The following is a 24107-nucleotide window of genomic DNA, read 5'->3' as shown; positions in this document are numbered from 1 at the left end:
CTCTCCTGGCTTCCGATCAAATCCCGCATCTCACACTCCATTCTTCTCCTCACTTTTAAAGCTTTACACTCTTCTGCCCCTCCTTACATCTCAGCCCTAATTTCTCGCTATGCACCATCCAGACCCTTGCGTTCTTCTCAAGGATGTCTTCTTTCTACCCCCTTTGTATCTATAGCTCTCTCCCGCCTTAAACCTTTTTCACTGACTGCCCCACACCTCTGGAATGCCCTTCCCCTCAGTACCCAACTAGCACCCTCTCTATCCACCTTTAAGACCCACCTTAAGACACACTTGCTTAAAAAAGCTTGGCCCCCTGCAGACGCTCTTACCAGAACTCCCTCCTACTGTCTCTGTACGTTCTCCCTACCTACCAATTAGACTGTAAGCTCCTCGGGGCAGGAACTCCTCTTCCTTAATGTTACTTTTATGTCTAAAGCACTTATTCCCATGATCTGTTATTTATATTATCTGTTATTTATTTGATTACCACATGTATTACTACTGTGAAGCGCTATGTACATTAATGGCACTATATAAATAAAGAAATACATACAAACATACAATACAATACAATACAAAGTAAGAAGTTGGACCCAGTATGCTAACAGCTTAGGTGTCAAGTTGACACATGCTCTGTGCAAATCAGGAAGCCACTTCTGCCCAAGCTATAAACTACTGCGAAGTCTGGGATAGGGGGAAAAGGTGTTCCCACAGAAGGGATTGGGTGTATATGTTAGGTATAGGACCCTTAACCCTATAAAGATGCCTGCAGCCCAGTCCCAGAGAGATTCACCTGATTGTAACAACGATTCAACCAAGTTCCAGCGTCAGCGGTTCCGGAGTGTGTGGGGTTAATAATATCGTAAGCAAGGATCACCCCCTCTTCTGGAATTCTTTAGAGCTAAGGGTTCCCGAACGAACCCTGTAAGGACTGAACAAACCTTTTCCTGTTGGCTGAGATATAGGGCTGGCAAGTTGCGCCCTAGCCAGGAACTGCTACACGGATCCTTTTGCGCACCCACTTGCATGCGTGCAGGGGTGCCCAGAGACTTTGTTTTATTCCAAGGACATTTGTTTTCGTTTCCCCATCCCAGTAAGTGTTTTATTGAGTGTATATTGTGAAGATTTGTGTGTCTGTCTGAAAAGAAATAAATTACAATTTATTTTACCCAACTTGTGTGCTCAGGGCAGAATCCCGGTATTAATTTGTGTATAAGTCTTGGTCTCCCGTGACAGTGACCCTACGCGTTTCTTCCATCTCAGCGGATATCATCAGGGGCTCCCCTGTATTCAATATACTACGAGCCCTCAGGTATTGACTATATGGAACCCCATCAAAACAAAGAACAGTGGCCCTCCTTTAAAATAAAACTGTCAATATAAAGCCATGTACACATATAACAATCTCAATAAATAGACCAAGATTTGGGCTTATGGTTTGACTCCCATTTAACATTTGAATTGCACATTGATACCCTGATATCCAAAACCTATGCCAAACTAGGTGTACTTTACAGGAACAAATCCTCCCTAAGTCTGCTGGTCAGAAAGTGCATCGCACAGCAGATGCTGATGCCAATTATAGACTATGGGACACAGTTTACAGCTCGGCACCCCAAACTCACCTTGGCAAACTTGATACCCTCTACAACTAAATGTGCCGCTTTGTTCTGTCATTATAACTGTGTGCCCAGGACATACTTGAAAATGAGAGGTAACTCTCAATGTATTACTTCCTGGTAAAACATTTTATAAATAAATAAAATACATTATCCAAATCAGTGTGAGAAAATAAAATGACAGCATACAGATATACAGGGAAAATAATAAATATTAAAGTCCAAGAAAACACCAACGTTTCGGTTCTAAAGAGAGGACATTCTTCAGGGTAGTTCATGGGACTGCCAAGAATATTTATACCACACATACAGATGACAGTGAAAAAAGAGATCAAACAGGAAAGCTTGCAAAACCCGGGGACCCCACAGTGCCAGGTTGCTTAGCAACCAGAACAAACAGGAGCACACTTAAAATATGGCAAATCCAGGTATTAATTATCTGCAGAAGCAGAAAAGTACTAAGCAAGCAGAAGACCATTATACCTGTATAGACAAGCAAAAAAAAGGAACAATGTCGCAAGTTTTAAATGCAATAAATATAATAACACTAAGTGTAACCAGTAATAATTATTCACAGACAAATGTTATATGCATGACAAAAGGTTATTCATTATGGTTGCATTGATAATTCCATTTTTAGAGGGATTTTAAAAGTATTTTGCCCCACATCTTACGGTCTGTGTTTATTAGATCTTGCCAATATTGTTAGGAAGATTACATTATTCTGCCAGTCCTCAGCATTTAAATTGTCCATATTCATGTCTCATTCAAAGTAAGTTAGGGGTCCGCGCGTGTTCACATATAACAGCAAAATCATAGGAACCGGTATCACTGCCATCAGTTACTCCTCATGGGTACTTTATATCCTCAGCTGTCATAATATGTACCATGATTCCCGTGGATTTTATTTGTTTTCTCTTACATTTTAAACTGTCTACTAAGGAGTACCAGTTAAGTAACCCTTTTACAGAGTTAAGGTGTATTCAAATAACTAATAAACTTACTCCATACTACACGCCATAGGGACTAAATTACCATGGAAACTAACCATTTCAGTGGTAATAGGTTACACAGTAACCCCTTTTCCTGTTACAGTTGAATCTTTACTGTTTCCATTCAATTAATGAAAGGATGTATTAATATGAATGATATTGTACTGTCACTATTACATCTGTAATTCCTCAATTCAGTACAGCAGTTACTCTAATACTAAGCATCATTAGTCTTTACGGACACTGTATACTAGCGGTTCTTAGGGTAATGGGCTACTACATATTTCGGTATCCTGACGACCTCCATGCTGCCAAGACAGAGGTCATTACACTCTGCTCATATTACTCGACCTCTCTGCAGCATTTGACACTGTGGACCACCCTCTTCTCCTTCATATTCTCCATACTTTTGGTATTCGGAACAAAGCTCTATCCTGGATCTCATCCTACCTCTCCCATCGTACTTTCAGTGTCTCTTCTGCTAACACCTCCTCCTCCTCTATTGATCTCTCTGTGGGGGTACCCCAGGGCTCTGTCCTGGGACCTCTTCTCTTTTTCTTTGTACACACTCTCTCTAGGTGACCTAATAACATCTTTTGGGTTTAAATATCACCTCTATGCTGACGACACACAAATATACTTTTCAACACCCGACCTTACACCTGCTGTACTAACCAAAGTTTCTGAATGTCTCTCTGCTATATCATCCTGGATGGCCCTCTGCCGCCTTAAACTCAACATGGCTAAAACAGAGCTCCTCATACTTCCTCCCAAACCTGGCCCTACTACCTCCTTCCACATTACTGTTGGAACTACGATCACTCACCCAGTAGCCCACGCACGCTGCCTAGGGGTTACACTCAACTCCTCTCTCACATTCGCCCCTCACATTCGAAACATTTCTAAAACTTGTTGCTTTTTCCTCCGCAATATAACAAAGATACGCCCTTTCCTCTATTGCTCGACTGCTAAAACTCTGACTCAGGCCCTCATTCTCTCCCGTCTTGATTACTGTAACCTCCTGCTGTCCGGCCTTCCTGGCTCTCACCTGTATCCCCTACAATCTATCCTAAATGCTGCTGCCAGAATCACTCTACTCTTTCCTAGATCTGTCTCAGCATCTCCCCTCATGAAATCCCTCTCCTGGCTTCCGATCAAATCCCGCATCTCACACTCCATTCTTCACCTCACTTTTAAAGCTTTACACTCTTCTGCCCCTCCTTACATCTCAGCCCTAATTTCTCGCTATGCACCATCCAGACTCTTGCGTTCTTCTCAAGGATGTCTTCTTTCTACCCCCTTTGTATCTAAAGCCCTCTCCCGCCTTAAACCTTTTTCACTGACTGCCCCACACCTCTGGAATGCCCTTCCTCTCAGTACCCGGCTAGCACCCTCTCTATCCACCTTTAAGACCCACCTTAAGACACACTTGCTTAAAGAAGGATATGAATAGCACTGTGAATATTCTGAACACATGATACATAAAGCTTGGCCCCCTGCAGACGCACTTACCAGAACTCCCTCCTACTGTCTCTGTACGTTCTCCCTACCTACCAATTAGACTGTAAGCTCCTCGGGGCAGGGACTCATCTTCCTTAATGTTACGTTAATGTCTAAAGCACTTATTCCCATGATCTGTTATTTATATTATCTGTTATTTATTTGATTACCACATGTATTACTACTGTGAAGCGCTATGAACATTAATGGCGCTATATAAATAAAGACATACAATACAATACAATCCTTTCCTCACACCTTCAACTCAAGCACTAAGTACCTTATATTAATGCTCCTCCTGTGCTTAGATGTTATATTCAGTATGTCACTGCTTCTCTTTTAATTTTCACCCAGTAAAAGTTTACTTACAGTATCAAGCTATCATACACCCTATCTTATTTGAGTGCTGCCTGAGAGGGGGCTCTTTCCCTTCGTTTTTCCATTTTTGATCATTCATCACCACTTTAGTGCACCTAATCATATGTACATCTACATTACTTTGGCTAAGAGTTTTCTCCCCCCCCCCTTACTTTCCCTACACCAATTATAATAACTGTCAACCCCACAATTTCCCTGGCTTCAACTTCCACTTGCTTAGAAGTAATGCTTTGAAGTTGTACCCAAGAAGCAATCTTATTTTTTTGCTACTATTATAGAAAGTGAATAACCTATAAAAACATAAATCAGTATTTTATATAATGTAATTTACTCACAAGCAAGCAACATGTACATCTCATTTTATTAAAAAAATAAAATAAAAATAAATATATATATATATATATATATATATATATATATATATATCATGTACTGTAAGTCTTTTAAACCCAATACCGAAATATTATGTACTGTCAGAATTGCTTGACCCATGTTTTACAAGGTGGCCCAAAAGTGAATTTCCTCAACTATGCAATGATTCATTTAAAATTAAAACACTGACAGACTCTGAATGTGGTTGAATAAGTGATTTAACTCTACATTTCCTTACTTACTCCTCTTTTCGCTGAAGTTCCTGCTCAGATTCTGTCAGTCGTTGCCTGAGTACTGCAATTAACTCAACAGCAACATCCACCTGTCGACTGAGTGCCCTTTCACGACGTTGAACTTCGTGCTTCTTTTGAGAAAGCTGCAAAAAAGCTGCCCGAACTTCCAATAGCTCTGAAGTTTTTTGGCAAAGTTCTAAGTTAAGTTTATCAATTTTCTTTTCTATCGTCTTATCCACAATTTGGTTAAACGTTGCCTTCCCCTTCAGCTCTAAATTAAGCTTAGTCCTTGTAGCTGGAAATTCTGATACGGAATTGTGGACATTTGTAGAATCATTAGAGAAGGGACGTTTAATAAAAGATGTTGGCCTTTCAGATGATATTTCCATAGGACTGTTGATCTTTCTGCTCTCATTTGTTAGGTCACAAAAAGTAGCAGTTGTAGTTTTTTGTTTCAATGCAGTGGTACGTATTTGTGCTACAATAGGAGGTTCTATGGATGTTTTAGGATCTCTCTCTTTTAGTGAACAAAACAAGCCCGATTTTCCAAAAAAATATCTGTCCTCATAGCTGTGCATATAGTCGAGATGGGCTCTTAAAGTAGAGAGGCTTCTGAAACGTGCATTTTCTCCACATTGCGGGCACCGGAAAGGCTTATATATGTTGGCATTTCTTAGTGAGTCCTGCCATGAGGACTTGCTTCCTTCAAAGGTTTTCTGTTGCATCACCCCGAAAACCCTGCAATAAATTTACTGACAAGAGTCAAAAACATTCAATATACTATATCATCATTTTTTTACTGGTTTAAAAAAAAATCCAGTTCAAATATTTTCCAATTGATACATTTAGCGCTGTGTAATACACCAAAACATTTTACAGATACTTAAGAGTCACTATAGTAAATATTGCTGAGGAACACTGGTAGTTGGTATTAGAAATAGATGTGTTTGGGGAAAGGGAATTCTGAGTGTGACCGAGTCTAAGGCCAAAATGTGCTCAATTCTGCACCAGTTACATTTCCTCCCTTTAGATCGCAGGCTTCCCATCCTCACTGTCATATTTCTGCAACAATGGAAAGGAGGGAACAGGGAAGGCAGCTGAGCGAGCTGAAAGCAAGAGCATAATATATAAATATTTTAAATATGAAAAAAAAAATGTTTTTTTTTGCTTGGACATAACGGACGTGCTCATAAATATTATATTAAAATAGTATTATATGAGACGACACAAATGCTCCTTCAGCCATAAAACTACTGTAGCTTTAATGGTGTGTTCCCTTAACTGAAATCACTGCTAGTAATTGTCAATAGCTATTTAATTAAGTGGGCATTACATATTGAGGTTTAGTATATAGGGGGAGATTCACAAAATGGGAGTAGCCATGATAGCGTATTATCTGCCATGGACGCGACACAAGTGGTCACATGTTCATAGTACCAAAATGTCCATGGCACCAATCTGCTGCTGTTGACACCAAAACAGTTAAAGGTGCAAACCCTCTTAGAACACAAATGTATCAATGGCAATAAGATGTTTTAAGGGGTTAAATCTGAGTGATTCATGTCTATTACTCCAAAAGTTGCCCCTAAATAAAACTTGGATTTATTTTATCTCTGCCCTACTTTGTTAATGCACACAAGAGCTTGCACAGGCTAAGTGCTGCCTTGTCTACCCCTTGCTGCCCTTCATTTATACAGTACAGGCATACCCCGCTTTAAGGACACTCACTTTAAGTACACTCGCGAGTAAGTACATTTCGCTCAATAGGCAAACAGCAGCTCACGCATGCGCCTGTCAGCACGTCCTGAACAGCAATACTGGCTCCCTACCTGTACCGAAGCTGTGCACAAGCGGGGAGGCTATAGAGCCTGTTACACATGCGTTATTTACATCAGTTATGCACGTATATGACGATTGCAGTACAGTACGTGCATCAAAAGTGGGAAAAAGGGAGTGCTTCACTTTAAGTACATTTTCACTTTATATACATGCTCCGGTCCCATTGCGTACGTTAATGCGGGGTATGCCTGTATACACTCTCCCCTCCCACAATTAAATGTCATCAGTGAAAAGAAAACCTTTTCATCTCCAAAGCAGCCACATATTTGCTTTAAACATGATTATGTCTGTATACGGAAGCTACAGCATTTATATTGTGAATGTTGTTTTTCCCTCATTTCATTTGAATGGATACTTGCAAGGCTAGATTCCTTGCCTGATTGACACCATACCATATCTGAGAGGAGTTCTTGCGCTTTGTGTGTTTTTTATTATGTTCTCTTGAGGGGATGCGGAACTCCTCACGCCAGCTGCATCTCCTCTTGGTGATATTTATTTGTATTTTTATCACATTTATTCACTATTTGAGAATTTGATTTGGGTTTGCGCTCACACTTCCTGTATCATAGATGATATACTGGACACAGATTTGTTCATGTTGGGGTTAAGTATCAAAAAAACAATAAGGTAAGAAACTTGTTATATGAGTTTTTACATTTGACGTTGATCTCTTGACAAAAGAAGTTAAAACCCCTAACTAGTACAAAAAGAGACTCCAAATTATTCACTGGGAGCAAAATTGGTGCAGGGCAGCTTCAAATACTGACAGGCTGCGGCGGGGCAGGGAGCGAGCGCGCTGGAGCTTGTGCGCGGTGACATCACACTCCCTGCTCGGCCGGGAGATTTGTGGCCGGCAAGGCGTGAGCATGAGGGGGTGGCGTGTCGGGGGCACAGCCATGACGTCACGGAGCTGGTTCGCCCTCATTGGGAGAGTCACTCACGTGACACACCAGCAAGAGGCAAATTCAATTTTGCTTGCATCTGCAAGCAGCTAAACGCCGAGCATGCACAGGCACTCACTCACACTAGCCACACACATTACTGCAATGTGTTTTATCGCGGCCAGCGTGAGCGCCCGCTCAGCGTCACCCTGGCCGCAGCCTTACATGGGGGAAACTTGAAACTGACACTGAAGCCTGTATTCACCATTCTGTAAAGGCGTTTTCTCCTTGCCTGGGTATGGGCAACATCTATTTAAATGAATGCAGCTTACATTTCCATGAACAAGGGAAATGTGTCTTCCCATCAAACCTATTAACTCCAAAGCGAGATTCCTTGCGATAATGCCCCGATCCGCACTATCGTAGTTTAATGAATAACCCCTTTGGTTTTCAACCTAAAGCCACAATCCTGTCTGTTTGGAGTTTCATATTAATTTAGATTTTTTAACAAATGGTGGTACACATAATCCTTTCATATTCCAGTCCCAGCGGTTTGTCACACAGATGTTACATTTGTGTAGTTTAAGGTTTCTGTAAAGCTGCTCTGTGAGGTAACTCCACTTCACTCAACTATGATTACCTTTTTTGCAGCCAGGAGACCAGTGGCATGTGATCCCTGTGATAAGATCAGACCCCGAATACAGGAAACAGAAGGGGAGGGAAATCCACCCCCATTGCGATTGGGCTGGCTGCTCCAATGGACAGTTAGCCCGACCAACGCCTAGAAAACTCAAATTTGCCCATGACGTAGCTGGTATGTCATATGTCCTACGTGGTATAATCATGTACAGTAATAGAGTCTGTGACAGAGCGGACTGTAGGCGAGGTCATATCAGATTCCACACATGGAATTTTTAGGGTAAACCAAACTTGAGTCATTTTATTTGTCCACAAAACAGCAACCAAACCTTAGGGCTACTGCCCCTTTAAGGCACAGTAAACAATCATAAAATAAACACCTACTCCTTTCAGGATACTAACTAAACATTACTGTGACCCTTTCTAATGACAACTGGCCAACTAAACTGGTTCCCAGCTTTAAAACATATGAAACAATATTATATAGAACTATAATGACAAGGGAACAATGTACACAGTCTTATCTGATTGATGCTGGTCCGGCATCGCCGATTTCTTCAGCTGCAAGCTTTGAAGTCTTGCTGCTCCCAATAAGTCCCTTTGCCATTCTCTGGTACAGGCTTCTCTGCTGGGTAAGGCTGTGGGTTCCTCACGGTTGCCAGGCAAAATCTTCTAGTCAACCAGCCTGGATCCCTGCAGGGTGGGAGCTCTATGATCCTCTCACAGACTCCAAACAGGGACAGTGCAAAGCAGCCACTTCCTGCCTTTTCTACCGTTTCAATCAGGAGTTTAATTACCTCCACATCCCAGTTCAGGTAGGAAACCTGACACCAGTGCCGTTTCCAGCCCTGTAAATGGAGTTTAATCTATGGACTCCCTTAAGTACCTCCCCCCTCAGAGTGTATCCCCACGCACACTCTGCAATTTAAACTTCCCCCCCTTTTGAGGAAACAGCTCGGCCTCACGGGGGAGTCTTTTGGACTGCTTTTCTTCATCCTTGACTTCCATTTGAATCATTTTTTCAACCTTCCCTCCAATCTTTTCGGGGTCCACCTTCTGGCTGGATCCATGGGCTTGGTTCTCCTTGGTGAGATGTCTTTTCCGAAGCACCTTTTAACTCCAACCATTCACCTTGTTTTTTTCCTTTTGGGCAATTACCGCGCTTTCTAGGTCTGCAGAATGGTATTTCGCCACCTCCTCTTCCACTCAATATACTCAACACAGGAGCAGTGGATTCTACATCCATTTCCAGGGAACGTCCTATCTTTTCAGCTTCATCAAATAAGGATTCTTCTGGTTTTGATTCTGCACTCATTTTGTTTGTTGCCTGCTGGGCAGCTGAATGTTTAGCTGGTGTTTGCTAAGGTGTGTCACGGTAGACTAGGTCTTTTAACACCATTTATTTTTAATGTATCAATCACAGGGCAAAACAATAGAGGAGGATTAGGCGTAAAGCCAAAAAACGCTGCACCACAAAATTGAAAGAGCGAAGACGGTGACAATACAAAACGATTTAATATGTCAAAAATAGGAAAGAGTAACTCAGCTGCAGCATTTTTTGGCTTTATGCCTAATCCTCCTCTATTGGTCATTACTCTCCAACGCTCTTTGCACACAGATAACAAACAAGCAAAAAGGATTTTTACCCTGCAAGTGAAGAAACTCCTGTTGTGGTGCTCACTAGGGAGTGACAAATCATTATTTATCTATTTGTGAGTATCATTCCATTTATTGCTAAACTTTTGTATTGCACTAGAGGTTTATTTCTATGCTTTTGGATAAATATATGGTCCTGGGACCGCAGTTCAATGCTAAATCCCCTATAACTACACTCTTATGATTATTATTGTCAAGGCTTGCAAAAGGGGTTTTCCTACTGTATACCACATTGCATTATAGAAAGGACTCTGTTTTTAGCCATACCAGTGGTTCCTTTCTTTTATAGTGAATCCCATAATTTTTCAAACCCCAGTTCTCCCTATCTTAGGGCAAAACAAGATAGTGAAATAAAATGAGTTTTATTTTGGATAAATCTTCAGAAACACACAATACAAAATACAAATACATACACACTTACTGGGGTCTGGAGAAATGAGATCTACCTTTCCTAAGTGCAGGGACCCACTTCAAATGGATTATGGATTTCCCCTGTCCGCTTCTCTGCTTCAGGATATCAGAGTGCTGCACACAGCACCTACTCTGCCATGAACCTCCAGCTGGTCACAGTCCAACTCCACACTCCTTCCCAGAGTGTATCTCAGATGGTATCCACACTCCTTCCCAGAGGTGGACTTCAGATGGAACACAAGAAAAGATGGGGGAGCACAGTGTGAGGTAGATATGCTTTCTTTCGCTGACGGTCAATGAGGTGCTTATACCTTCATTGATCCCTCAGAGAAGATCAACAACTCCTTGGATGGGGAGCTTGCGTATATGTGTGTGATCACAAAAGTTCAATAGATAGATAAATAACTTACACGGCCTTGTGTAAGTTGTATCCCATCAAGGTTTCTTTTACGTTCGGTCGAGTCTTGCTTCTGGGTGGTGGTGCTTCTTTCTTTCTGGTACTTTCTCTTTCTTTACTTCTCACTCCGTCCTTGATGTTTCTCGTTAGATAGGTGGATTCTTCACAATCGTTTGCCTCTCATGTAAATGCAAGTATAAACGGTAAAAGAAGGCAATTAGGCACATGCATACACAAATCAGCTGCGATACGGGGGAAGGGGATGAAGCAATATTATATTGCACGTATAGGATAATGATGGATAATATTCCACTCACACGGCCTGATGTGAGTGATCTCCTATAACAGTATCTTGTAAACACCCGTATGGATAACAGTTCTTCAGGTAAATAAACACACAATCACTGACCAGAGGTCAAATGTTAAACCGGGTAGAGGGGGAATAGAGGGATATATCAAAATACTCACATGGGCCAGTGTGAGTGCACACTCGTAGAGGTATCTTTGAGGCTCCAGATGCTAAGATTGGAAACCCCTAGGGGCTAAATCCAATCCTGAATGGACTAAGGGACACTGAGCGCTATGGGTGTTGATAACTTTATTGAACAACTAGCATACAATGGTAACGGCAATTAAAACACTTATAAAAGCAATATGAGGGTTTGGAAAGTCCACTTTCCACGAGCCTGAGGAAGCCCTGTTCAGGGCGAAACGCATAGCTCTTCATCGTTTACACAGTGCAGCATTTAGAGAGGAACCAGAGGTGCTGTGGGAACTCTCCATCCGGACGCGGAAACAAGAGACTTTGTGCCCACCACCACCAATAGATTCCTTTTGCTGTTGGATCTCCCCATTTATAAGCATTAGTGGCTTCTTTGTTTTTAATTTTCAAACCCTCATATTGCTTTTATAAGTGTTTTAATTGCCGTTACCATTGTATGCTAGTTGTTCAATAAAGTTATCAACACCCATAGCGCTCAGTGTCCCTTAGTCCATTCAGGATTGGATTTAGCCCCTAGGGGTTTCCAATCTTAGCATCTGGAGCATCAAAGATACCTCTACGAGTGTGCACTCACACTGGCCCGTGTGAGTATTTTGATATATCCCTCTATTCCCCCTCTACCCGGTTTAACATTTGACCTCTGGTCAGTGATTGTGTGTTTATTTACCTGAAGAACTGTTATCCATACGGGTGTTTACAAGATACTGTTATAGGAGATCACTCACATCAGGCCGTGTGAGTGGAATATTATCCATCATTATCCTATACGTGCAATATAATATTGCTTCATCCCCTTCCCCCGTATCGCAGCTGATTTGTGTATGCATGTGCCTAATTGCCTTCTTTTACCGTTTATACTTGCATTTACATGAGAGGCGAACGATTGTGAAGAATCCACCTATCTAACGAGAAACATCAAGGACGGAGTGAGAAGTAAAGAAAGAGAAAGTACCAGAAAGAAAGAAGCACCACCACCCGGAAGCAAGACTCGACCGAACGTAAAAGAAACCTTGATGGGATACAACTTACACAAGGCCGTGTAAGTTATTTATCTATCTATTGAACTTTTGTGATCACACACATATATGCAAGCTCCCCATCCAAGGAGTTGTTGATATTCTCTAAGGGATCAATGAAGGTATAAGCACCTCATTGACCGTCAGCGAAAGAAAGCATATCTACCTCACACTGTGCTCCCCCATCTTTTCTTGTGTTCCATATCTATCAAAAGTCCGGGATAGACCCTAGTGGGGTAATTTGAGTCATACGAGGACACTTCAAGAGAACACCAATAAGGTTGTATTTACCTTTCTTATTTCAATAGGATATACATATCTAATATAAAGCAACGGTTAGAGCAAGCGCCCGGGTAACACACCACAACTCTCCCGTGGACTTCAGATGGACAGATCAGCAGTGTTCGTTATATATCCCTTGGTGGCTATCCTTTAACATAAGGCAGCCAGCCAAAAGAAACAGTGCCTGGGGCTCAGACATGATAACTGATTCATTTAATTAATCCCATACCTTTGTTCTGATCTATTTCTATGGAGACCTTCAACTGAGGGAATTACTTAGTCTTTCTCCCTAGAAATGACAGTAACAGTGGAATATCTCATTTACTTTCTTGCATGTTAATTCCATTACCACACAATACCAACTACTGTACCTAAACTGGTGGTGGGGGGGGGATTGCTAACACAGGCATAAATACAGACATAAAGGTAATTATGTACAAGACAGGACAGCTAGCCCAAATCACAACACATAATAATGTTCATTCACTAAACTGCGGCAAGGGTTGTGACAGGGAAGACAGAATAAAAGCTTTGAAATACATTCTTACAGACATGGTGCATTATACATTCACTGGATAAAATATTGGCTGGATAAAAAATTACAAGGATAGCCAGGTTACACTTTTTTTTAGGGGTAAAAAGCTGGGATTTCTCTTCATTAGGTCCCCCAGCTACCCCTACCATCACAAGGCGGTTCAAACTTTGCAATCTCGTTTTGCAGTTGAGCGGTGACCCCAGCTCTCACTGTACCCTTGTCTTCATGGGCAGTGTTCGACAAATAATTATAACCACACGCCCGTGGCGAGTGGATTTAGGCCGCTGGCGAGCCGTGCTGCGGCTTTATGAATTCCCCTGCTCGCGCCAATTTTTTTTTTTTTTTAAATAAATAATCCCCCTCCCTGATTGGGTTAACACGGGGAGAGGGCCGGCAGGCAGCTCTGGGTTAGCCCCTTCCCCTGATCTCCTCCCCCTCCTGCCCCTGATCTCCTCCCCCCCTCCCCCCGATCGCTGCCCGGGAGTGTCCGCATCTGAAGGGGGTCCACTTCGGGTGAAGGAGCGTGCTGCGGCATCGGCCGCTTTGGGGGGGGGGAGCGTGCTGTGGCATCGGCAGCGTCCGCGTGTGTCACTCTCAGCATCTGCTTCGGGGGGGGGCGTGCTGCGGCGTCGGCGCTTCAGGGGGGGGAGCGTGTTGCGGCATCGGCCGCTTTGGGGCCTTGCAGAGACCCGAGTCAGCGTACGCTTTTGGGGAGGGGCATGCTTCGGCGTCGGCCGCTTCGGGGGGTGTGCTGCGGCATCGGCGTCCGCTTCGGGGGGGGGGGGGAGTGCTGCGGCGGTGTCCGCCTCTGGATGGGGGGAGGCCCCTTGCAGAGACCCTCCTGCCGCACGGAGGGCCCTGCTGCCGTGCGGAGTCCCCCGCTGCCATGTGCGACCCCTCCTGCTGTGTGGAGGGCCCACTGCTGCCATGTGCAACCCCTTACCTTACGGTACAGACTGTGTGTGTGTGTGTGTCTGTGAGTGAGTGTCTGTGAGTGAGTGTCTGTGAGTGAGTGTGTGAGTGTGAATGCATCTGTGAGTGTGAATGTGTCTTTGAGTGTGAGTGTCTGAGTGTGTGCCTGAGTGTGTGTCTGAGTGTGTGTCTGTGTGAGTGTGTGTGTCTGTGTGTGAGTGTGTGTGTCTGTGAGTGAATGTGTCTGTGAGTGAATGTGTGTGTCTGTGAGTGTCACCCTCTCTCCCTCTCCCAGTCACCCTCTCCCTGGGTCACCTTCTCCCTGTGTCTCCCTCTCCCTGTGTCACCCTCTCCCTCTCCCTGTGTCACCCTCTCCCTGTGTCACCCCCTCCCTCTCCCTGTGTCACCCTCTCCCTCTCCCTGTGTCACCCTCTCCCTGTGTCACCCTCTCCCTCTCCCTGTGTCACCCTCTCCCTGTGTCACCCTCTCCCTCTCCCTGTGTCACCCTCTCCCTCTCCCTGTGTCACCCTCTCTCTCTCCCTGTGTCACCCCCTCCCTCTCCCTGTGTCACCCTCTCCCTGTGTCACCCTCTCCCTGTGTCACCCTCTCCCTGTGTCACCCTCTCCCTGTGTCACCCTCTCCCTCTCCCTGTGTCACCCTCTCCCTGTGTCACCCTCTCCCTGTGTCACCCTCTCCCTCTCCCTGTGTCACCCTCTCCCTGTGTCACCCTCTCCCTGTGTCACCCTCACCCTTTCCCTGTCGCCCTCACCCTCTCCCTGTGTCACCCTCACCCTCTCCCTGTCACCCTCACCCTCTCCCTGTCGCCCTCACCCTTTCTCTGTCGCCCTCACCCTTACCCTGTCGCCCTCACCCTTTCCCTGTCGCCCTCACCCTTTCCCTGTCGCCCTCTCCCTCTCTCTGTCGCCCTCTCGCTCTCTCTTTCACCCTCTCACTCTCTCTGTTGCCCTCTCTCTGTCGCCCTCTCTCTGTCGCTCTCTCTCTGTCGCTCTCTCTCTGTCGCTCTCTCTGTTGCTCTCTCTGTCGCACTCTCCCTGTCGCTCTCTCTGTCGCTCTCTCTCTCTGTCTTTGTCTCTCATTCTCTCTGTGTGTGTGTGTTCTCTCTCTCTCTCTCTCTGTGTGTGTGTCTCTCTCATTCTCTCTCTTTCTCTCTCTCTATCTGTGTCTCTCTTTCTCTGTGTGTCTTTCTTTCTCTGTGTCTCTCTTTCTCTGTGTGTGTCTCTTTCTCTGTGTGTATCTCTCTCTGTGTGTGTGTGTCTCTCTCTCTGTCACCCTCTCCCTCTCTCTGTTGCCCTCTCTCTGTCGCCCTCTCTCTGTCGCTCTCTCTCTGTCGCTCTCTCTGTCGCTCTCTCTGTCGCTCTCTCTGTCGCACTCTCTCTGTCGCTCTCTGTCGCTCTCTCTGTCTTTGTCTCTCATTCTCTCTGTGTGTGTGTGTTCTCTCTCTCTCTCTGTGTGTCTCTCTCATTCTCTCTCTTTCTCTCTCTCTCTGTGTCTCTCTTTGTGTGTCTTTCTTTCTCTGTCTCTCTCTCTGTGTCTCTCTTTCTCTGTGTGTCTCTCTTTCTCTGTGTGTGTGTCTCTCTCTCTCTCTCTGTGTGTCCCCCTCTCTCTCTCTCTCTCTCTGTGTGTGTGTGTCTCTCTCTCTGTGTACGTGTGTCTCTCTGTGTGTGTGTGTGTGTGTGTGTGTGTGTGTGTGTGTGTGTGTGTGTGTGTGTGTGTGTGTGTGTGTGTGTGTGTGTGTGTGTGTGTGTGTGTGTCTGTGTGTGTCTCTCTCTCTCTCTCTCTTTGTCTCTCTCTCTCTATCTGTGTCTCTCTCTGTGTGTGTGTCTCTCTGTGTGTGTGTGTGTCTCTATGTGTGTGTGTCTCTCTCTCTGTGTCTCTCTCTCTCTCTCTCTGTGTGTGTCTCTCTCTCTTTCTCTGTGTGTGTCTCTCTCTCTCTCTCTCTCTCTCTCTCTCTCTCTCTCTCTCTGTGTGTGTCTCTCTCTCTCTCTGTGTGTCTCTCTCTCTCTCTCTCTCTCTCTCTCTCTCTCTCTCTCTCTCTCTGTCTCACTCTCTGTGGTGTGTCTCACTCTCTCTGTGTGTGTCTCTCTCTCTCTCTGTGTCTCTCTCTCTGTGTGTTTGTGTGTCTCTCTCTCTCTCTCTCTCTCTCTCTGTGTCTCTCTCTCTGTGTGTGTCTCTCTCTCTGTGTGTGGTCTCTCTCTCTCTGTGTGTGTGTGAGTGTGTGTGTGAGTGTGTGTGTGTGTGTGTGTGTGTGTGTGTGTGTGTGTGTGTGTGTGTGTGTGTGTGTGTGTGTGTGTGTGTGTGTGTGTGTGTGTGTGTGTGTGTGTGTGTGTGTGTGTGTGTCGCTCTCTGTGTGTGTGTCTCTCTGTCTCTCTCTGTCTCTCACCCACACTCTCTCTCTCTCTCACACTCTGGATCTCTTATATACCCTATATATCTTAACTGCCCTATACCTACACCGAAATAACCTATACTGCTTTCTTCCAGATCTAACTCTCGAGCTTCACACGGAAGACATCGGAATCCCCCCTAAACCAGAAGACAGGTAGGGAACACCTCCCCTCCAATGTATAACATTGCGGGAATGAGGGTACCTGGGCATTGAGGGACTGCGGATCAGGTAAGATCCCAGGCGAGATTGCTGCTTTAGATATAGTGATGGGGGGGCGTCCAGGCACTAGTTATGGGGTTCAGGATCATTTACACACACACACACGTAACAAGGACTAATTGTAGTATAATGTAATACAATAAATAAACTAATGTCAAAAACGAATGTTGTTCTTACAAGGAATTTATTTGTTTTTTTTTAAAAATAGCGTGGCTGGGGGCAGAAGTAGGGGCGGGGCTAGGTGGCGGGTAGATTTTTTGTTCGGCGAGTAGATTTTTGGGTGATTTGTCGAACACTGTCATGGGCATTAGTCTCTGTGGGATACACACACTTGAGATGGCCAATACCTTTTCCTGTAGTGGAGATACCTGTACTGTACTGTACTGGTCTGCAGAGCCTCACTCTGTTTTAATTCTGTAACTTTTTTCTCCTGTAACTTTTTTCTCCAATGTCATTTTTTCAGACTCCAAGGTTTTAACCACTGACTATAAAGTCTTTGCATACTCTTTCTCTCCCTGCTGTACTGTAATCTCATTTCTCAGCCTTTCAAGCTCTTCCACATCGGTGCTTTTCTGCAAGTTTAATTCATCTGCGAGAGACCTCTGTTTCTTGAGTACATCCTGTAAGTCTATCGCCATTTTTTCCATGGACTCCATCTGTAAGCAAAGTGTCTCTTTTAGTTTTCTAATCTCTTTATCTTTGTCTTCAAGTGACTTCAGAGCTTGTTCCATTTATTATTGAAAAATTCAGCTTGATCCTGCAATTTGTCTGTTAGAGCCTCCACCTCATTCCTGTGCATGCTCTGAGTTTGCATCAATGCCTCCTTTTTCATATTTTTCAGCTCCGCCAGTTTTGTTGCCATGGTTGCGGCAGCTTGCATTTTCCATGCCTCTTTCTCCAGGGCGTGCTGACTTTTGGGGATAGAGCAGCCTCTTTGCTCCACCATCTCTTGCTCCAGTTTCTTGACCGCCTCGTGCTCCTTCTCATACAGAGTTACCTGGCCTCTAAGCTCCTCCTCCAGTAATGCTCTGATTAGGCTCAGTGTGGCCTTCAGCTCCTCATGCTGCTCTGCAAGGACAAACTGTGTACTCAGATGCTCCTGTAGCACTGGCTGCTTCTCCTCAGTATCTGCCTGTTTCTCCTTGGCCTCCTGCAAACTCGCGTGCAGACCTTGCAGCTGGCTCTGTAGCTTCTGTTCTACTTGTGGGCGTTGCTCAAAGAAGACGTGTTCTCCTTGCAGTACTCTCTCTGTCTTCTGCAGTGCTTGCTGCACTTCCAGCTTTTCCAGGGCCAATTGTTTCATCACTTTTTCTGCTTGGTGAAGCTTTTCATCTCCTTCACTGACCTGGTTAGTCAAATCTGAAACATTCTTTTGTGGGTTTTTCTTCTCTTCTCTTACATTCTCTACAGTTTACCCAACCTTTTCAAGGGCATACTCATTTAAATTCAGCGCTGCGGTGAGACAGTGAATCTCCTTCTGAGAGACTTCCAATTCAGCCTATTTATCCCTGGTGGCAGCAGCTGCATTTGACCGCTCAAGGTTAGTCCTGATGTCCTGGAACTCGCTCTGCAAGTGACGCTTTGTCTTCTCCAAAGTTATACACTTGGCGATCACTGCGGACAAACCCCTCTGTAGCTCAGTCTTAGCTTCTTGCTCTTTAACCAACTGTTCGTGGAAGAGATCATAGTCATGCTTGGCATCTTTAACTTGGCTGAAGGAATCATCACCTTTTTTCTCATCTTTTTCCATTGCCCTATCCTTTTGAATTCATGCCTTCATCACTGTATATTCCGCCATTCACAGGAGGATTCCGCCAGTCCTTATAGTCTGCAGAAAATCTCTTCTCCCTTCAGAATTACAATTTCCTGATGCCGCAGGCTCATCATTCACTGTATCCGTAACTTCCGCTGTCAGTTGCGAACTTCTTTTCTTTTTACTCTTTTTTTTCTTTGTTTTGCTGGGTTCTGAGGCATTAGCAGTCTGAGCTCAATTTCCTTGCTCAAAACTTTTGCACTTTCTCCTCGCCCACCACGCGTTGCTTGCTGTCGCATTTGCTGGGGGCAATCTTTCTCATACCACAGGTACTCTTCATACTCAAGAACGTAAGGACACGTCTATTCCGAGTGCCCTGGGTCCTTGCACTCCATACATCCTATGGGCATTTTGCCGTTCTGTTTCGCTGTCGCTGTGCAGCCTGGACTTCAGCAAAACATCAGTTAAAACTTTTCATTCGCCTTTTCTATCAGAATCAGTACCTCGCGTAGGTCACCGTCTGTATTCGTTTTTCTGCTTTCATAGTTACATAGTTACATAGTAGATGAGGTTGAAAAAAGACGTACGTCCATCAAGTTCAACCTATGCTAAATTTAGATGACAGATACTTTATCCTATATCTATACTTACTTATTGATCCAGAGGAAGGCAAACAAAAAAACCCAGAGCCATATCATCCAATGATATCTCATAAGGGGAAAAATAAATTCCTTCCTGACTCCAAGAATTGGCAATCGGATTAATCCCTGGATCAACATCCTTCCCATGTATACTTATTTGGTATATCCCTATATACCTTTCCTATCTAAAAAGATGTTCAACCTTTTTATGAACAAATCTATTGTATCTGCCATCACAGTCTCCATGGGTAATGAATTTCACATTTTAACTGCCCTTACTGTAAAGAACCCTTTCCTTTGTTGCTGGTGAAATCTCCTTTCTTCCAACCTTAAGGGGTGGCCCGAGTCCTTTGTACTGCCGGTGGGATTAATAGTTCTTTTGAAAGCTCCTTGTATTGTCCCCGAATAAATTTGTATTTAGTTATCATATCCCCTCTTAGACGCCTTTTTTCTAATGTAAATACATCTAATTTAGCTAGCCCTTCCTCATAAGTTAAATTGTCCATCCCCTTTATTAATTTGGTGACTCTTCTCTGCACTCCCTCTAGTTCCATAATGTATTTTCTTAGGATTGGTGCCCAAAATTGTACTCCATATTCAAGGTGTGGTCTTACTAATGCTTTGTAAAGGGGCATAATTATGTTTACTTCCCTTCCATCCATTGCCCGTTTGATGCAAGATAAGATCTTGTTTGCCTTTGCAGCTACTGCATGACTTTGGGCACTATTACTAAGCCTGCTGTCTACAAGCACTCCTAAATCCTTCTCCATCAAGGATTACCCCAATGTATCCCCGTTTAATTTGTAATTCGCCTTTTTATTCTTGCATCCTAAATGCATAACCTTACATTTATCTGTATTAAACCTCATCCGCCATTTACCTGCCCACGTTTCCAGTCTCTCCAAGTCCTTCTGAAGAGAAATTACATCCTGCTCTGATTCTATTACCTTACACAATTTAGTATCATCAGCAAAGATGGAGATTTTGCTCTGGATGCCAACCTCAAGGTCATTAATAAACAAGTTAAAATGAAGGGTCCCAGTACCGATCTCTGAGGTACTCCACTCACGACTTTAGCCCAACCTGAAAAAGTTCCATTTATGACAACCCTCTGTTGTCTGTCCTTTATCCAGTTTTCAATCCAGGTGCATATATTATTACTGAGTCCAATTTTATCTTTATTTTGTACACCAATCTCTTATGTGAAACCAACCTAAAAGCCTTTGCAAAATCTAAGTAGACCACATCAACTGCATTACCCTGGTCTAAATTCCTACTTACCTCTTCAAAGAAACAAATAAGGTTAGTTTGGCATGATCTATCCTTCATAAATCCATGCTGACTATTACTAATAATTTTGTTTTCCATGAGGTATTCCTGAATATTATCCCGTATTAAACCTTCAAATAGTTTCCCCATTATTGAAGTCAGGCTTACAGGTCTGTAATTCCCCGGTTGTGATCTAGCTCCCTTTTTAAATATAGGCGCCACATCTGCTTTACGCCAATCTAGTGATACTGAGCCTGTAGAAATGGAGTCCTTGAATATTAAATATAATGGTTTGACTATTACTGAGCTTAACTCCTTGAGAACTCTTGGATGTATGTCATCGGGGCCAGGTGCCTTATTTACTTTAATTTTTTCAAGTCGCTTATGAACTTCTTCCTCAGTTAACCAATTGTTCCTTAATATGGAGGTTGTGGCTTCCTCCTGCGGCCCTACTATTGAACTTGATTCTTACCTGGTAAACACAGAGGCAAAGAATTTGTTAAATAACTCTGCTTTTTCCTTATCTCCAATAATCTGCCTACCCATCTCACACTGAAAGGGTCCAATATTTTCTTTTCTAATTTTTTGTTATTAAGGTACTTAAAGAACATTTTAGGGTTGACCTTACTTTCTATTGCAATCCTTTTTTCATTCTCCATTTTGCTTCATGCTTCAGCGTAGATTCGCATCAATTCTTTCACACTTTTCCTGCATATATTCCAATCACCTCTGGTAGTCCTATGCGGTGTGGCAAACTTTACTTCCAGAATCAGTACCACTCGTGGGTCACCGCCTATTTTAGTTTCCCTGCTTCAGCACAGTTTCACATCAACTTTCACACTTTGCCTGCATATACTCCAATCACCGCTGGCAGTCCTATGCAGTGTGGCAGACTTTACTTCCAGAATCAGTACCACTCGTGGGTCACTGTCTGTATTCACTGCTTCAGCTTAGTAGTTTTTTTCCCCACACACCTGGTTGTGCAGTCTTCATTCCCAGAATCAGTACCTCTCGTGGGTCACCGTCTGTTGTGCAGCCTGGTTTTGTTGCTTTTTTCAGCGCAGTGATCCTCGTTTTTCTGCCTAGATTTGTGGCTCTTTATTCTGGTGCCCTCTGCATGCGCTTCTTCCGCCAACCTCTGGAGACGCAGCATTCCACTTCTGACACCATATGTGACGGAGCGGCCTGTAGGCGAGGTCAGATCAGATTCCACACATGCAATTTTTAGGGTAAACCAAACTTGAGTTATTCTATTTCTCCACAAAACAGCAACCAAACAGTAGGGCTACTGCCCCTTGAAGGCACAACAGACAATCATAAAATAAACACCTACTCCTTTCAGGAGACGAACTAAACATTACTGTGACCCTTTCTAATGACAACTGGCCAACTAAACTGGTTCCCAGCTTTAAAACATATGAAACAATATTATATAGAACTATATGACAAGGGAACAATGTACACAGTCTTATCTGATTGATGTTGGTACGGCATCGCCGATTTCTTCAGCTGCAAACTTTAAAGTCTTGCTGCTCCCAATAAGTCCTTTTGCCATTCTCTGGGACAGGCTTCTCTGCTGGGTGAGGCTGTAGTTTCCTCATGGATGCCAGGCAAAATCTTCTAGTCAACCAGCCTGGATCCCTGCAAGGCAGGAGCTCTGTGATCTGTGATCCTCTTACAGACTGCAAACAAGGACAGTGCAAAGCAGCCACTTCCTGCCTTTTCTACCCTTTCAATCAGGAGTTTAATTACCTCCACCTCCCAGTTCAGGTAGGAAACCCAACACCAGTGCAGTTTCCAGCCCTGTAAATGGAGTTTAACTCCGGGACTCGCTCGAAATTTGGCCAGTCAACCAGGTCCAGTGCTGCAGCCTACTTCAGCACTGGGCCTTGGACAATAATCCTGGCACTCCCTTCCTGACATTGATCCTACTTATGTCTATATTTATTTATAAAAATGTTTAACCAGGAAGTAATACATTGATAGTTACCTCTCGTTTCCAAGTATGTCCTCGGTGGCTGAGATGCAATGCAGCTGTGAACAAAAGCTCTTTGTGTCCTCATGGCTCATTAACATTCCAATTGGTGGGGTTTACGTTCCACATATGTCGGTTATGTTAGTATACGTTTATTGTCAAGTCTCAGGTGATACTAATAGTGGTGGTGGTGTTCAAGGGGTGTGTTCTTTTCTATTTGAGTGAGTTGATGGTGGCTTGAATGGTGCAGGCAGAAAAGGGCACTTTGAATACAGGACTGACAGTGAGGGTTTGGCTGAAACACAAAACTGAACTCAGCTGGAAAACATGCCACCTGTACTATAGGAACCCCGTGTGACAGAAAAGGGGCTATGGGATCACTAAAAATAAAGGTTAAGCCCAGTTGCTGGCCCCTGCCATCATTTGCTGGGGCTCATCTGGCCACCAAAACCAAAACACAACACTTTTTGGAACCAAAACACCAGTGAAAGTGCCCAACCTTATTGTTATGATTAACATGCTCCCTACTCTGTATGAAGCCTTTGATGAATGTGTTCTATTTTTAATTATGGCAGATTCAATTTGATAAAGAATACGAAAATATCAGTGTCTGAGTATGCTTTCCTTCATTTAAATATAGTTACAGGACACTTCAATCCCCGGTCTGAAAAAGTAACACATGTAAGTACTGCTCAACAGAAATTAAAACATACATCACTTAAAAACTAAACTAAGGTGAGAAATTGATGACATTATACAAATTAGCTTCTGACCATGTACCTGAGCTAATTTAAATGTATGAATACATAATTATGAATGACTTAAAGGTACAGTAGTCTCTCATACATCCTTAATGTCCTGTATGACTCAAAATAGGCAACAACTGCTAGTCTGATTGACTAACCATCTATACTCGAGGCAAATAAATAATTTGCTATCCTATTGCCTCGATTCTAAGATGCACCCTTGATTTAATGAAAACATTTTGGGGGAAACCCCCCACTATATTAAATGTGCAAAATTTTCTTTTTTTTAACTAGCAGACAATAGCATACATTTATCTACACTAGATATAAACAGACACAGAATGGGGAGAGAGAGACAGACACAGAATGGGGAGAGAAAGACAGACACAGAATGGGGAGAGAGAGACAGTATAGGATGAGCGGAGAAAGAATGGATGGGGGAAGGAGAGAATGAGGAAGGAGAGAATGGAGGGAAGTAGGGGAAGGAGGGAAGGGGAAGTGAGAGAATGGAGAGAAGGGGGGAAGAGGGGGAGGAGGGAAGGGGGAAAGGAGGAAATGGAGGGAAGGGGGAGGGAGAGAATGGAGGGAAGGGGGAGGGAGAGAGTGGAGGGACACACACACAGAGACACACACACAGACACATACACACACACACATACACACACAGAGATACACACACACACACACACACACACAAGGACACACACACACAAATACATAAACACACACACAGACACACACAGAGACACACACACACAGGGGTAGGGGCGGAGGGCTTGTGGGGCCGGCAGCCGCAGTTGCAGACAGGGGAGGGGCGGAGGGCTCGTGGGGCCGGCAGCCACAGCTGTGAGTAGCAGAGGTGGGGGCAGAGAGCTCGTGGGCCCAGGAGACGCACCGCTGTGAGTAGCAGGGGGGGGGGGCGGCTCGTGGTGC

General features: G+C 44.0%; 1 protein-coding gene across 2 annotated transcripts in view; it reads right to left on the bottom strand.

Annotated features, from left to right (window-relative positions):
* Nucleotides 1-24107, bottom strand: part of ZNF365 (zinc finger protein 365) — a 143792-nt gene that overhangs the window by 80953 nt on the left and 38732 nt on the right. Inside the window, exons 1-2 of one of the 2 annotated variants that reach the window (XM_075612974.1) lie at nt 21428-21747; nt 5104-5832 (exon numbers count right to left, since the gene is read on the bottom strand). In XM_075612974.1, coding sequence (XP_075469089.1) covers nt 5104-5819 — 716 coding nt within the window. In that variant the 5' untranslated portion in view covers nt 5820-5832; nt 21428-21747. Of the gene's footprint in view, nt 1-5103; nt 5833-21427; nt 21748-24107 lie in introns of those variants that run through there. The other variant, XM_075612973.1, reaches the window with a different exon arrangement.

This window comes from Ascaphus truei, chromosome 8 (assembly GCF_040206685.1).
Source record: "Ascaphus truei isolate aAscTru1 chromosome 8, aAscTru1.hap1, whole genome shotgun sequence".
Classification (NCBI taxonomy): Eukaryota; Metazoa; Chordata; class Amphibia; order Anura; family Ascaphidae; genus Ascaphus; species Ascaphus truei.
Note: the sequence above shows the minus strand (reverse complement) of the source record. Positions and strands in the feature narration are given on the sequence as shown.